The sequence below is a fragment of the Pseudophryne corroboree genome, chromosome 2, assembly GCF_028390025.1.
Source record: "Pseudophryne corroboree isolate aPseCor3 chromosome 2, aPseCor3.hap2, whole genome shotgun sequence".
Classification (NCBI taxonomy): domain Eukaryota; kingdom Metazoa; phylum Chordata; class Amphibia; order Anura; family Myobatrachidae; genus Pseudophryne; species Pseudophryne corroboree.
The window spans coordinates 229,097,263-229,113,192 of record NC_086445.1 but is presented as its reverse complement, the minus strand read 5'-3'; the positions used below and the strand labels follow the sequence as shown (position 1 = coordinate 229,113,192).

Here is a 15,930-nt window from a genome sequence, read left to right as displayed (position 1 = left end):
ATTTAAGTTTCTCACTTGAAAAGTGGTCATGCTTTTGGCTCTGGCGTCTGCCAGACGTGTGTCCGAGTTGGCGGCCTTGTCTCACAAGAGCCCATATTTGATCTTTCATTCGGATAGAGCGGAATTGAGGACTCGTCAACAATTTCTGCCGAAGGTGGTTTCTTCGTTTCACATAAACCAACCTATTGTGGTGCCTGTGGCTACGGATGCTGTGGCGGTCCCCAGATCTCTTGATGTTGTAAGAGCTTTGGAAATTTATGTCACCAGAACGGCTCTTACTAGAAAAACGGAGGCTCTGTTTGTCCTGTATGCTTCCAACAAGATTGGAAATCCTGCTTCTATGCAAACTATTGCATGCTAGATTTGTAATACGATTCAGCAAGCTCATTCTTCGGCTGGGCTACCATTGCCGAAGTCCGTAAAGGCCCATTCTACCAGGAAGGTGGGCTCCTCTTGGGTGGCTGCCCGAGGGGTCTCGGCACTTCAACTTTGCCGTGTAGCTGCGTGATCGGGTTCAAACACTTTTGCTAAGTTCTACAAGTTTGATTCCCTGGCTGATGAGGACCTCATGTTTGCTCAATCGGTGCTGCAGAGTCGTCCGCACTCTCCCGCCCGTTCTGGAGCTTTGGTATAGACCCCATGGTCCTTCTGGAGTCCCCAGCATCCTCTAGGATGTAAGAGAAAATAGGATTTTAATACCAGTAAATCCTTTTCTCCTAGTCCGTAGAGGATGCTGGGCGCCCATCCCAGTGCGGACTGTTCCTTTGAGTTGTATTGATACTGGTTACTTATGGTTACACGTGGTTTGTGTATCAGTTATGTTCAGCTTGTTGCTGTTGTTAGTTCATACTGTTATCTGGTTTCATGCTACTCCAGTTGTACGGTATGTTTGTGGTGTGGGCTGGTATGTTTATCGCCCTTAGTTAACAAAAATCCTTTCCTCGAAATGTCCGTCTCTCCTGGGCACAGTTCCTATAACTGAGGTCTGGAGGAGGGGCATAGAGGGAGGAGCCAGTTCACACCCAGTCAAAGTCTTTTTAGTGTGCCCAAGCTCCTGCGGATCCCGTCTATACCCTATGGTCCTTTTGTAGTCCCCAGCATCCTCTACGGACTAGGAGAAAAGGATTTACCGGTAGGTATTAAAATCCTATTTTTTGCTCTATTCTTGACTTGAATCGAGCCCTGTATCCCCAAAAGATATAGATGCACGGCCTTGTGACTTCTGATGCTGCTAAGCGCCTATAACTGGACCCTCTGTGACCTGTGAGGAGGAGGTACCAGGGGATTTACAAGGGAAGGTGAGGAGGAGTAATGCGTGTTAATCTGGGAGGTATCCATGATCTCCCACTCCCCCCCCCCCCCCCCCCCCCCCCCCCCCTCCCCCCTCCTTTCCACCTGCTCCTCTGTGGCTCTACCATTCCATGTTGGTGGAGAAAACAAAATCATTGGGCAGACTCCGGGCAGACACGCAACACATTGACTGGCACACCTCTCAAATATTTGAAAGGGGAGTACTGCTCACTTGCACCCCATCCCCCCTACCCCACTTCCTGTGCCACTGTCCCTGATAGTAGCTGTATTTAACATTTCTTCAGCCGAGTCAGTTGCTTCCTTTACATTCTCGACTACTGCTCCTAACCTCTGTCATACCTCCTTATCTCTTCCCCATCCCACTCCTGTCACAGGCAGGGCCCTCCACTCTCTTGTAATTTGTTGATTGATTAGGGGTGACTTTCCATGTCTCCAGTAGGCCCCCTTAATCATTGAGCAGCTCTGACCCTAGCTGCTTTTCTAGGGCACTGGACTACTGACTGCTTTTGTTACTACAGAACTTGTCATTCGTTGTATATAAATTGTGTTGCATAAAATATATATTTTTTTTTTTTTGTGTTCTACTGCAATTACCCATACGGCACCATGGACACTTTGTGGCACCATATAAATAATAATAATAATAACAACAACAACAGTATTTTTGGATAGTTCAAATCTCATTAAAACGAGTTAAAATAAATGGGCATAATTTTAAAATGAGCAATTCTGATATTTGGTACCAGTAATGTTCACTTATATGGATGTATGCATTTCTTGGGGGCATTATGTTGCTTGTTTCTAGGTTTACATTTTATTAGGGAACAAGACTCCTCAATTCTGAGATTTATACAATTGCTCATGTATGATGGCATTTACCCAGACACAAGGTTTTCATTTGTGTGTCCGTAATTAAACACCTATAAATATGGATTAAAATTAAATTGGGCTCTGTGGGCCTTCTGCAGCGCTTTGAAAGAGCCTTACGGCCCCCATACATCAGCAATCAATTGGGGCAAGTTGCTGCTGATTTATGGGTCCCTTTATACTTGTCTGTTTTGCATTATTGTCCCACAGCAATTCTTTGTTTTTCCATTCTGCTAATGATCACTTATACACAAATGCACGCTGTTATCATGCAATCTTACCCTTTGCCTGATTCATAATCAGAATCTGTTTTTTTTTTTATTTGCCAAGTGTACCAAAATATACAAGAAATTAATTTCCAATAAATCACATCTCCCAAAAATATACATAAGAGACCACATAAATCTAATAAAACATACATTCCAGCAACAATACAGAAATCCACATATCACTATAAATATCCACATATCAATATAAATATTGTACCAATTACTCTCTGTAACATGATTGTAGCTGACTGGAAAACTTTGGTGAAATTAACAAAATTGCCAAAAAGATCCCACATAGAGATACGTCCTCATCCATCTTGTGACGTTAATGTTGGACATCTTGTTTTGCTGAAAATGCATCTTATTCACACCGCAATGTGACTAGGACACACCAGGAGTCTGTATATGGAGTAGCATAGAACTTGTATTGGGAAAAAAGCTACTGCTGCAACTTTGTAGCACTTTGTGATTCAGAAACTCTGCCACACACAGATATACAGGTGTCCTATATAGAATTATTCAGCACAGTCTCTGCGTGCGTCATGGTCACGTTCTGTTGCAACTAGGACGCATTTTCAGCAAAAAAAAAAAAAAAGACAACCAGGGCTTGAAGAGTCTCACATGACCTGGCGTGCCAAGAGGGTCTGTTTGGCGTGACTACAGCAAAGATGTATGAGGACATATCTGTATGGGGATGCGCTTATACTACTATACCGATGCCCCCTGGTGAAAAGCCAGACATTCGGCATAACGACTGACAGGGACTATTCCCACTCGTCCACGTACCCATAGAGTGGTAATAAAACCTGTGACAGCTATATAAACACCGGGATCCCAGTGTCGGTATGATGACTGGCGGCATCCAAACCTTTAGTTGCTAGTAGTGGACGCTAGGTTTGATGTACTGCACATCAAACCTAGCAATATCTTTAGCCGCCTTGTGTGCGTTACTGAAGGATGGGTCGTCCCAGTGTGCACATAGAATCTGGGCTCAAGGGCATTTGTTCTGATGTTGGAACGAATGCCCATCACCCCAGTGTGTACCCAGCTTAACTGTCCAGGTTGTAAGGATAGCCATCCTTCTGCACAAGTGACTTCATTCATATTTTGAGTAAACCATCTGTGTGCAACCATGGATATATTTAAAACCTGATTTTGTTAGGGTGCCTTGAGAACAGAGTTTGGGAACCAAAGCCCTTAAGGGTGTCAATAGTCTGTACAAGTAGTAGCAGGTGTTTTGTATACTAGACCAATAATTATGAGAGTGCATATGTGAACTATTTGGCTGAATAAAATATGTAAAACCTAGGAGATTACTGCTTCCACCGTGTGAAGAGAAGTGCAGGACGTCTGCCGAGAATGCCTGTATTTTTAAAGCAGTCATTTACAAGGTAAACCAACCTGGTTTTGCCTTCTAAATTATTGCCCCTTTAAAAATACAGGCTTTCTCACCCGAAGTCCCGCACCTCCGGCAACTCGCACCCCATTACATTTACCCCCATATATTTTCTGAATGTCAGCAGTCACTGTTACATGTAAAAGACTTTTAGATTTATTTATGCTGTCCTCCACGTACAATTTGTAGCCCTTGCACTGGTAAACCGTTGTGATCATGCAGCAGAATTATCCCTTCTCTACACTGCCTTTCCCCTAGAGGACTTTATAGTTACATTCATTTTTTAATGAGAAATAAAAGGCAAATAATATTTACCGATTTTTTTACTATGCTTGATATAAATATAAAGTCCTCATTTCTCCAGGGCTGATCTGTAGCCATGGGAAAGCTGTTTCAGAACCTCATTGTAAATGCTTGCATATTCTTGTGAATGTTCTAAGTTGTGCATTGCTGCATAAGCATTACGGGATAAATAGTATTTGCTATTGATCAATACAAATTAGTGGGTTACATACTATTTACCGGCGGATGGGATACCGGCTGTCAAGATCCCGACAGCGGCACCCTGCTCACCAGAATGCCGGCAGCGGGGCGAACGCTTAGAGTCCACTTGTGGGCTTGCTGTACTCGCCACGCTTCGGGCTCGCTCTGCTCGCCACAGGATCTGTTCCTGCTCTATGGGGGTCTGTATCCTGACCGCCGGGATCCCGACAGCCGGCAAATTGATTGCATCCCAAATTGGTTAAACCCTTTATTTTACCCAGACCATTTCATCTTTAAAGTAATTTAGTTTCCTTGAATTTACGTGGTATAGCTTCAGCAGATGAGCACAAAATAGTCAGATGCCAGAGGGGAATACATACGTATTACTGGTGGCAGGGATCCCAGCTGTCATGATCCCGACAGCGGGATCCCAGCAGCAGGGTGAGCGGTAGGAAGCCCCTTGGGGGGCACAGTGGCTCGCTGTACTCACCACAGGATCTATTCTTCCTCTATGGGTGTCGTGGACACCTATAGAGGGAGAAAAGCTTGTGGCGCGGGGATTCCGGGGGCGGTATTTCACCGCCTGTCGAGATTCTGGCTTCGGCATTGTGACCGCCGAGATTCCGACAGGCGGTCTAGTGATTGCCTATCGCCAGAGGAAGTGGGTGAGTGGAGGAGTTACCACAGTGGTTAGTATGGTTCATAGGAACAAGACAGATGCTCTTTCTGGATGGTCCAGGGTCTTTGTTCAAAATGACAATGTCTAATCTGGAGTCCAGTGACCCTGGATGCTCTATAATAAAAACTGTGACGATTTATAGAAGTACTATACATCTGTATATAATGTTAGGGAGTCTCTGGGATCCCGACAGCCGGTATATGAACTGCATCCCGTCTCTTGAAGGCATATCTTGTTTGGGAGAAATAAAGCATACTGTTCACACTGAATATTGAGCTCCGTAGTCGCTGACTGCACCACACTTTGATGTTAGTTTAGATTGCTTTTAGGGAAAATTTAATATTTTTAGCATTAACACTTTTTGGTCATAATTTATTTGAATGAGCTGGATTGTGTTTTTAATTGTTGCTTGGAATATGTTCATGAATATCCCGAGCAGGTCATTCGATGTAGCAGGTGCTTCATGACACTATCATTGCTCTGTAGTAAGCAATATAACAAGGATGTTTGAAGCCTCCCTAGTAGAACGTTTTCATGTTGCTGTCTTTAATGGTTGAGACACCCTATCTAGGGGGAGAGGGAGGCGGGAGACAGGGATGAGTATATGAATGGGGGGATGCTGTCTGGAAACTATGCTAAATAGCTTGTTGCTGTTCATCTGAGATTTCCTTACACTGCTTTCCCCTTGCACCTTCCTATATTCTCATCAAGCAACCTCTGTAGACCTAAAGACAATATCCAATTCTTGTTCATATATAGAAAACCCTCTTTGTCATCTAAAGATTTTTTTATTTTATTTTTCTCCCCCCCCCCCTATGTCTTTGTTAGTTGTAATTGACACTCACAACCAACTTTGGTGTGTATATAAGCAAATGACGTAGAGAAAATTAACTTTTCTCTATGGTACCTGCAAACATCTGTTTTGCAATCATTCAGATGTATTAAAAATCTTTTCTGTGGCCATGGTTTTGTCATACATCAGCAGGGATTGCTTGCCAGTATGTTTGCTAACCTGTGACCGCTTCTATGGGGGTCCGGCTGCACAAGAGATGTCTTGACATTTGCAAGATCTCATTTGCAAGATCTCACTATATACATCGCTAGGCTGATGCGTCATAAGTCTGGCAGGAATCACCGTAGTGGGGTGTTTTCGATTCCCCTCTTTGGTAGCCGAGAAGTTAATACATCTTGGCGGTATTCCTTCCTGCATTGCCTCGATAAGTGGGAAAGTATGATGAGCTATAGCAGCATAAATGCTGCTATAGTAGATCTGCCCAGAATGTACTAATCAATCCGTTTCCAATTGTCATGTTGCAGGCTTTGTTTGAAAAATGAAAGTTAGGAGCTTATTGGTTGGTACATTAGTGTCACTAAGGGGTTTGGACTGCACCCGGGGTCCTCCTATAAGCGGGTGACACCAAAATGCTGTCAGCCACCTCATACCGCTTAAAGCCTCTGTTTGTGCCCTATATTTACTGTCGCATAACGCAGGGGGTTATTTGCAGGTATTCTGTTTGTCTGGCGATCAGTGACCAGGAGCTGAGTGCTGCACTGTTATATTATTGTGTAGTGCCGGTCTGGTCAATGAGGAGGAGCCTGCAGTGCAGGGAGAATCTCTGGGGACAGCACAGCATCTCCAGAAATGCTGGGCACACCCAAAGGGGGATGGATGCACCAATGCTTAAAATGCGACCAAACCGGTTTGGGCGCTTATTGCATATACACCAAGCTACGGAATATGATACGTTCCGGGACTTGGATGCGGTGGGCAACACGTTGCCATATAGAAGCCTATGAGCTTCTTTTCGTGAAACCCCCTGAGAAGGATCGTCCCGGGAGAGCTGTCCTTTGTGATTTTTATTTTTATTTCATTTTTCTCAAACACATGCTGTTATTAAACATCATCATAATGCTTGTGAAGAGTGGCGGGATGCATTGAGCTGTCATGCATCCGCCCCCAGAACATTCTTGCCTACCCTCCTGAATGGGCGGGGGCTCCTGAAAATCAGGTGCCACTCCCACCCCCCTGCAAAGGTCAAGCAAGTCTCCCGCATCGGTGCAGCCACCCACTTACAGAGCACAAGTGTAGCCCCCCCCCCCCCCCCCCGTTCAGTGCTTGTAATAGCGTCATTGTAAAGTGGGGGTGGGGCCACAATAATACGGACAGGAACACCACGCCCCTGTGATTCGTCACGCCCATCCGCACCGCCCCCTGCAGCACCAAGCTGGCTGCCCTCTCCCAGGGGAGAACAAAAGTATGAACAAAAATGCTTATTGGTGGGGAAGAAGCACATTAGCATGTATGGTTATGCAGAATAGATACACCTTACAGCATGCTGACATTCATGTTCCATAACAATGACCATTATTTATATTCTGCTTATTGTTTATTACACCAGACTTATTCTCCCACACATAGCATACCACACTTAAGACCCCTCACAACCAGCTCATGTCCCATCAGAGTATCGCACCAGCTTGACTGGTACCCTATAAAAATAGTATGCCAACCTGTATATTCTGCAGTGCTTTATAATTTGGAACAAAACATCAAATAAAGCAAGTGTGGGTAATAACAGACAGGGGTAATAGGGCTTTGCTTGCAAACTAACAATCTAGAGGCCAATAGGAACTTGATACAGGAGTTTAATCATACAGAGTCCCCAGCATTGCTATGGTCCTGTTCCTTTTCTGAACGCGTTAAGGAAAAGTAAATTAAAATGTTAACCAACAGGTCATATATTTAATGCTTCACAAACCTCTTTCTTACAGTATTAATGTGGTCTTTTCTTTTTATCAGGTCCAGATAGCAAACTTTCCAAATGCCAGCCCAATGAGCATAACTGTATTGGCACAGAGATCTGCATACCTATGAGTAAGCTGTGTGACGCCCACACCGACTGTGCAGATGGCTCGGACGAAGGACCTTTCTGTAGGGGTAAGAGACGTACATACAGACTACTTACATTGTGATATAGTTCAGTATTGAAAAATAAATGGTATATTCAATTACATATAATTTAATTTTAGTTTTTCATAATTTAGATGTACATATTATGTACGTGTGAGTGTGTGTGTGTGTGTGTGTGTGTGTGTGTATGTATGTATATGTATGTATATGTGTGTGTGTGTATGTGTGTGTATGTGTGTGTATGTATGTATGTATGTATGTATGTATATATATATATATATATATATATATATATATATATATATATATATATATATATATAAACTTTTGAAGTTGCGAGGGGTATGGGACCCATTATGTCGACACCCATTGGTCGACGGTGGATATATCGATACGACCATTAGGTTGACATGAAAAAAGGTTGACATGAGTTGTTTATTTTATGTTTTTTTTTTTTTTGGTGTCTCTTTCTCCGTCAAGTGACCGGTAACCCCAATTAGTGCACCGCGTCCCTTTGCATGGCGCGCCATGCTGCGGGCAAGGTGCCTCTCTCCGCTACCGATGCGCTCGGCACAGGTTACCGTTCCCAATCGTAGTCCACGGGGATCGTAAAGTATGAAAAAGTCCCAAGAAATAAATAAATGGGAAACTCATGTCGACCTTGTTCATGTTGACCTAATGGCTGTGTTGACCTATTTCTAGTGTCGACATACGTACTGGCGACCAATGGGTGTCGACCTAGAGTCCGGATACCGGTACAACATATACTGTGTTTTACTGATGAAACCGTGCATGAAAGCAAATTGTCTGCTTTGAGAGGAACAAAAACCTTTCACTTATTGTCCTAGTAGAACTGGATAAACCTGTAAATAACAGAATTTCTCTATCGTCCTAGTGGATGCTGGGGTTCCTGAAAGGACCATGGGGAATAGCGGCTCCGCAGGAGACAGGGCACAAAAGTAAAGCTTTCCGATCAGGTGGTGTGCACTGGCTCCTCCCCCTATGACCCTCCTCCAAGCCAGTTAGATTTTTGTGCCCGGCCGAGAAGGGTGCAATCTAGGTGGCTCTCCTAAAGAGCTGCTTAGAAAAGTTTAGCTTAGGTTTTTTTTTTTTATTTTACAGTGAGTCCTGCTGGCAACAGGATCACTGCAACGAGGGACTTAGGGGAGAAGAAGTGAACTCACCTGCGTGCAGGATGGATTGGCTTCTTGGCTACTGGACATCAGCTCCAGAGGGACGATCACAGGTACAGCCTGGATGGTCACCGGAGCCTTGCCGCCGGCCCCCTTGCAGATGCTGAAGTAAGAAGAGGTCCAGAATCGGCGGCAGAAGACTCCTCAGTCTTCTAAAGGTAGCGCACAGCACTGCAGCTGTGCGCCATTTTCCTCTCAGCACACTTCACACGGCAGTCACTGAGGGTGCAGGGCGCTGGGAGGGGGGCGCCCTGGGAGGCAAAATGAATACCTATTTTGGCTAAAAATACCTCACATATAGCCTCCGGAGGCTATATGGAGATATTTAACCCCTGCCAGAATCCGTTAAGAGCGGGAGACGAGGCCGCCGAAAAAGGGGCGGGGCCTATCTCCTCAGCACACAGCGCCATTTTCCCTCACAGAAAGGCTGGAGGGAAGGCTCCCAGGCTCTCCCCTGCACTGCACTACAGAAACAGGGTTAAAACAGAGAGGGGGGGCACTAATTTGGCGATATGCTTATATATTAAGATGCTATAAGGGAAAACACTTATATAAGGTTGTCCCTATATAATTATAGCGTTTTTGGTGTGTGCTGGCAAACTCTCCCTCTGTCTCTCCAAAGGGCTAGTGGGTCCTGTCCTCTATCAGAGCATTCCCTGTGTGTGTGCTGTGTGTCGGTACGTGTGTGTCGACATATAGGAGGACGATGTTGGTGAGGAGGCGGAGCAATTGCCTGTAATGGTGATGTCACTCTCTAGGGAGTCGACACCGGAATGGATGGCTTATTTAGGAAATTACGTGATAATGTCAACACGCTGCAAGGTCGGTTGACGACATGAGACGGCCGACAAACAATTAGTACCGGTCCAGACGTCTCAAAAACACCGTCAGGGGTTTTAAAACGCCCGTTTACTTTAGTCGGTCGACACAGACACAGACAGGGACACTGAATCCAGTGTCGACGGTGAATAAACAAACGTATTCCTTATTAGGGCCACACGTTAAAGGCAATGAAGGAGGTGTTACATATTTCTGATACTACAAGTACCACAAAAGAGGGTATTATGTGGGATGTGAAAAAACTACCATAGTTTTTCCTGAATCAGATAAATTAAATAAAGTGTGTGATGATGCGTGGGTTCCCCCCGATAGAAAATTATGGGCGGTATACCTTTTCCCGCCAGAAGTTAGGGCGCGTTGGGAAACACCCCTTAAGGTGGATAAGGCGCTCACACGCTTATCAAAACAAGTGGCGGTACCGTCTATAGATAGGGCCGTCCTCAAGGACCAGCTGACAGGAGGCTGGAAAATATCATAAAAAGTATATACACACATACTGGTGTTATACTGCGACCAGCGATCGCCTCAGCCTGGATGTGCAGAGCTGGGGTGGCTTGGTCGGATTCCCTGACTAAAAATATTGATACCCTTGACAGGGACAGTATTTTATTGACTATAGAGCATTTAAAGGATGCATTTCTATATATGCGAGATGCACAGAGGGATATTTGCACTCTGGCATCATGAGTAAATGCGATGTCCATAACTGCCAGAAGATGTTATGGACACGACAGTGGTCAGGTGATGCAGATTCCAAACGGCACAAAGGTGTATTGCCGTATAAAGGAAGAGGAGTTATTTGGGGTCGGTCCATCGGACCTGGTGGCCACGGCAACTGCTGGAAAATCCACCGTTTTTTACCCTAAGTCACATCTCTGCAGAAAAAGACGCCGTCTTTTCAGCCTCGGTCCTCTCGTCCCTATAAGATAATATCTGCCCAGGGATAGAGGAAAGGGAAGAAGACTGCAGCAGGCAGCCCATTCCCAGGAACAGAAGCATTCCACCGCTTCTGACAAGTTCTCAGCATGGCGCTGAGACCGTACAGGACCCCTGGATCCTACAAGTAGTATCCCAGGGGTACAGATTGGAATGTCGAGACGTTTCCCCTTCGCAGGCTCCTGAAGTCTGCTTTACCAAGGTCTCCCTCCGACAAGGAGGCAGTATGGGAAAAAATTCACAGCTGTATTCCCAGCAGGTGATAATTAAATTACCCCTCCTACTACAAGAAAAGGGGTATTATTCCACACTATATTGTGGTACTGAAGCCAGAAGGCTAGGTGAGACTTATTCTAAAAAATTTTTTTGAACACTTACAAAGGTTCAAATCAAGATGGAGTCACTCAGAACAGTGATAACGAACCAGGAAGAAGGGGACTATATAGTGTCCTGGGACATCAGGGATGCTTACCTCTATGTCCCAAATTTGCCCTTCTCACTAAGGGTACCTCAGGTTCGTGGTGCAGAACTGTCACTATCAGTTTCAGACGCTGCCGTTTGGATTGTCCACGGCACCCCGGGTCTTTACCAAGGTAATGGCCGAAATGATGATTCTTCTTCGAAGAAAAGGCGTCTTAATTATCCCTTGCTTGGACGATCTCCTGATAAGGGCATAGTCCAGGGAACAGTTGGAGGTCGGAGTAGCACTATCTCGGATACTGCTACAACAGCACGGGTGGATTCTAAATATTCCAAAATCGCAGCTGATCCCGACGACACGTCTGCTGTGCCTAGGGATGATTCTGGACACAGTCCAGAAAAAGGTGTTTCTCCCGGAAGAGAAAGCCAGGGAGTTATCCGAGCTAGTCAGGAACCTCCTAAAAACAGTGCATCATTGCACAAGGGTCCTGGTAAAAATGGTGGCTTCCTACGAAGCAATTCCATTCGGCAGATTTCACGCAAGAACTTTTCAGTGGGATCTGCTGGACAAATGGTCCGGATCGCATCTTCAGATGCATCAGCGGATAACCCTATATCCAAGGACAAGGGTGTCTCTCCTGTGGTGGTTATAGAGTGCTCATCTTCTAGAGGGCCGCAGATTCGGCATTCAGGATTGGATGCTGGTGACCACGGAGCCCAGCCCGAGAGGCTGGGGAGCAGTCACACAAGGAAAAAATTTCCAGGGAGTGTGATCAAGTCTGGAGACTTTTCTCCACATAAATATACTGGAGCTAAGGGTAAATTTATAATGCTCTAAGCTTAGCAAGACCTCTGCTTCAAGGTCAGCCGGTATTGATCCAGTGGGAAAAACATCACGGCAGTCGCCCACGTAAACAGACAGGGCGACACAAGAAGCAGGAGGGCAATGGCAAAAACTGCAAGGACTTTTCGCTGGGCGGAAAATCATGTGATAGCACTGTCAGCAGTGTTTCATCCCGGGAATGGAAACTGGGAAGCAGACTTCCTCAGCAGGCACGACCTCCACCCGGGAGAGTGGAAACTTCATCGGGAAGTTTTTTCCACATGATTGTAAACCGTTGGGAAATACCAAAGGTGGACATGATGGCGTCCCGTCTGAACAAAAAACGGGACAGGTATTGCGCCAGGTCAAGAGACCCTCAGGCAATAGCTGTGGACGCTCTGGTAACACCGTGGGTGTACCAGTCGGTGTATGTGTTCCCTCCTCTGCTTCTCATACCTAAGGTGCTGAGAATTATAAGACGTAGAGGAGTAAGAACTATACTCATGGCTCCGGATTGGCCAAGAAGGACTTGGTACCCGGAACTTCAAGAGATGCTTACAGAGGTCTTATGGCCTCTGCCGCTAAGAAGGGACTTGCTTCAGCAAGTACCATGTCTGTTCCAAGACTTACCGCAGCTGCGTTTGTCGGCATGGCGGTGGAAAGCCGGATCCTAAAGGAAAAAGGCATTCCGGAAGAGGTCATTCCTACCCTGGTCAAAGCCAGAAAGGAGGTGACCGCACAACATTATCACCACATGTGGCGAAAATATGTTGCGTGGTGTGAGGCCAGGAAGGCCCCACAAAGAAATTTCAACTCGGTCGTTTCCTGCATTTCCTGCAAACAGGAGTGTCTATGGGCCTCAAATTGGGGTCCATTAAGGTTCAAATTTCGGCCCTGTCGATTTTCTTCCAGAAAGAATTGGCTTCAGTTCCTGAAGTCCAGAAGTTTGTCAAGGGAGTATTGCATATACAACCCCCTTTTGTGCCTCCAGTGGCACTGTGGGATCTCAACGTAGTTCTGGGATTCCTCAAATCACATTGGTTTAAAACCAGTCAAATCTGTGGATTTGAAGCATCTCACATGAAAAGTGACCATGCTCTTGGCCCTGGCCTGGACCAGGCGAGTGTCAAATTGGTGGTTTTTTCTCAAAAAAGCCCATATCTGTTTGTCCATTCGGACAGGGAAGAGCTGCGGACTCGTCCCCAGTTCTCTCCCTAAGGTGGTGTCAGTGTTTCACCTGAACCAGCTTATTGTGGTGCCTTGCACCTACTAGGGACTTGGAGGACTCCAAGTTGCTAGATGTTGTCAGGGCCCTGAAAATATGTTCCAGGACGGCTGGAGTCAGGAAAACTGACTTGCTGTTATCCTGTATGCACCCAACAAACTGGGTGCTCTTGCTTCTAAGCAGACTATTGCTAGTTGGATGTGTAATACAATTCAGCTTGCACATTCTGTGGCAGGCCTGCCACAGCCAAAATATGTAAATGCCCATTCCACAAGGAAGGTGGGCTCATCTTGGGCGGCTGCCCGAGGGGTCTCGGCTTTACAACTTTGCCGAGCAGCTACTTGGTCAGGGGCAAACACGTTTGCTAAATTCTACAAATTTGATACCCTGGCTAAGGAGGACCTGGAGTTCTCTCATTCGGTGCTGCAGAGTCATCCGCACTCTCCCGCCCGTTTGGGAGCTTTGGTATAATCCCCATGGTCCTTTCAGGAACCCCAGCATCCACTAGGACGATAGAGAAAATAAGAATTTACTTACCGATAATTCTATTTCTCGGAGTCCGTAGTGGATGCTGGGCGCCCATCCCAAGTGCGGATTATCTGCAATACTTGTACATAGTTACAAAAATCGGGTTATTATTGTTGTGAGCCATCTTTTCAGAGGCTCCGCTGTTATCATACTGTTAACTGGGTTTAGATCACAAGTTGTACGGTGTGATTGGTGTGGCTGGTATGAGTCTTACCCGGGATTCAAAATTCCTCCCTTATTGTGTACGCTCGTCCGGGCACAGTACCTAACTGGCTTGGAGGAGGGTCATAGGGGGAGGAGCCAGTGCACACCACCTGATCGGAAAGCTTTACTTTTGTGCCCTGTCTCCTGCGGAGCCGCTATTCCCCATGGTCCTTTCAGGAACCCCAGCATCCACTACGGACTCCGAGAAATAGAATTATCGGTAAGTAAATTCTTATTATTTTACTTTTCTACATTGATTTTTTTTTTCTGTATTTCTAAGACTTGAATTGATCTAGTAGTTCTTCCATTACTCAGCTGTAGTCACTAGATGTTACAATACAATAATTAGTTTGTGTTTTTAAGTTACCTAGGGTGTTATTCAGACCTGATTGCTCCTCTGCGAATTTGCAGAGGTCTGCGATCAGATAGCCACCACCCAGACAGAGTGAAAACTCATCCCGTGCAAGTCTGCGTATGGCTTGCGAAAATGTTCGCAACTCACTCACCATCTAATGATTTTTCCAGTCTGTGCGTATCCCAGGACTTAATCCTAGAGAATCAGGCTGATCGAGACCGGAGCTGACGTCACACACCCTCCCTGAAAACGCTTGGCCACGCCTGCGTTTTTTTCTGACACTCCCAGAAAATGGGGAGTTAACACACCGAAATGCCGGCTTCCTGTCTATCAACTTGCGTACGGCCGGCGATGAAAAAAGTTGCTGGATTTTTTTGCTGTTTGGCCTTGCGCATGCGTGGCTTGCGAATGGCAGGGTTCTACTAATGCGTAGTACATAGGCTTTGTATGCAGCTTTCAAATTGACATGTGTCTGATGCACTGTGTAGGACGCCAGCCGCACTACTTATCAACCTGCAGTTGCGTGGAATTGCCTCTGGTTTTCCAAACTTCACTGTAGTTGCCCATCTTCAAATGGGTATGGGTCATAAGGTCGACCACTATTAGTCGACATGTGTTAGGTCGATATGAACAAGGTCGACATGAGTTTTTTTCTACTTTTTTTGGTGCCTTTTCTTCGTAAAGTGACGGGGAACCACAATTAGTGCACCGTGTCCACTTGCAGCTTCGGGCAAGGTGCCTCGCTCCACTGCCGTTGCATGCGGCACAGGTTACTATTCCCAGTCGTAGTCCACATGGATCGTAAAGTATGAAAAAGTTCAAAAAATTTAAATGTAGAAACATTTGTGTCTACATTGTTCATGTCGACCTAATGACCATGTCGACCTAATGTATGTCGACCAGTAGTGGTCGACCTACTGATCATATCCCCTTCAAATGCGCAGATCTGTATTTGCATGCATTTGTACATTTAGAGTTTGTAAAACTTAAATAAAGATGTGCCCTTATACATCATTGCTGCAGTAGTGCCAAACCACCCTTCTCGGCGAGCCAGGTGCCCCGAGACTCCGCTAACGCTCGGAATATTTTTTGCCAAAAATGCATCTTAGTCGCAATGAGACTAGTATGCAATGAAAACTGTGCTGATTATTTTTTTTTGTATAATCTGTTTTTATTGTAACAATACAGACTTATAACAGGTTGCAAACATTTCTGGGTAACAATCAATGGCAAAATTATGTGACAACATGAGCGTACACAGATTGATAATCGCATGTTCAGTACAGTTATAGTCCGCATTAACATTTTGGGTTAAGGAAGCATAATAAAGGATAGGTATATAACAAGAAAAAGAAAAAGAAAACATCAAAGGAGTGAGGTGACTGAACCGAGTATGTTGAGAAAAGGAGAGTAAGATATGTGCAATGATTTAAGAGTTAAGCTTATTTGTCTAGGACCCCATATAAATTGAGTCAGAAAGCGGTTCCCGT

The 15,930-nt window shown here is 45.4% G+C and overlaps 1 protein-coding gene across 4 annotated transcripts in view; it reads left to right on the top strand.

The window, feature by feature from the left end:
* Positions 1-15,930, top strand: part of LRP1 (LDL receptor related protein 1) — a 486,645-nt gene that overhangs the window by 113,910 nt on the left and 356,805 nt on the right. For all 4 annotated transcript variants that reach the window (XM_063952427.1, XM_063952428.1, XM_063952429.1 and 1 more), the window contains one exon: positions 7,806-7,943. In XM_063952427.1, coding sequence (XP_063808497.1) covers positions 7,806-7,943 — 138 coding nt within the window. The remainder of the gene's footprint in view (positions 1-7,805; positions 7,944-15,930) is intronic.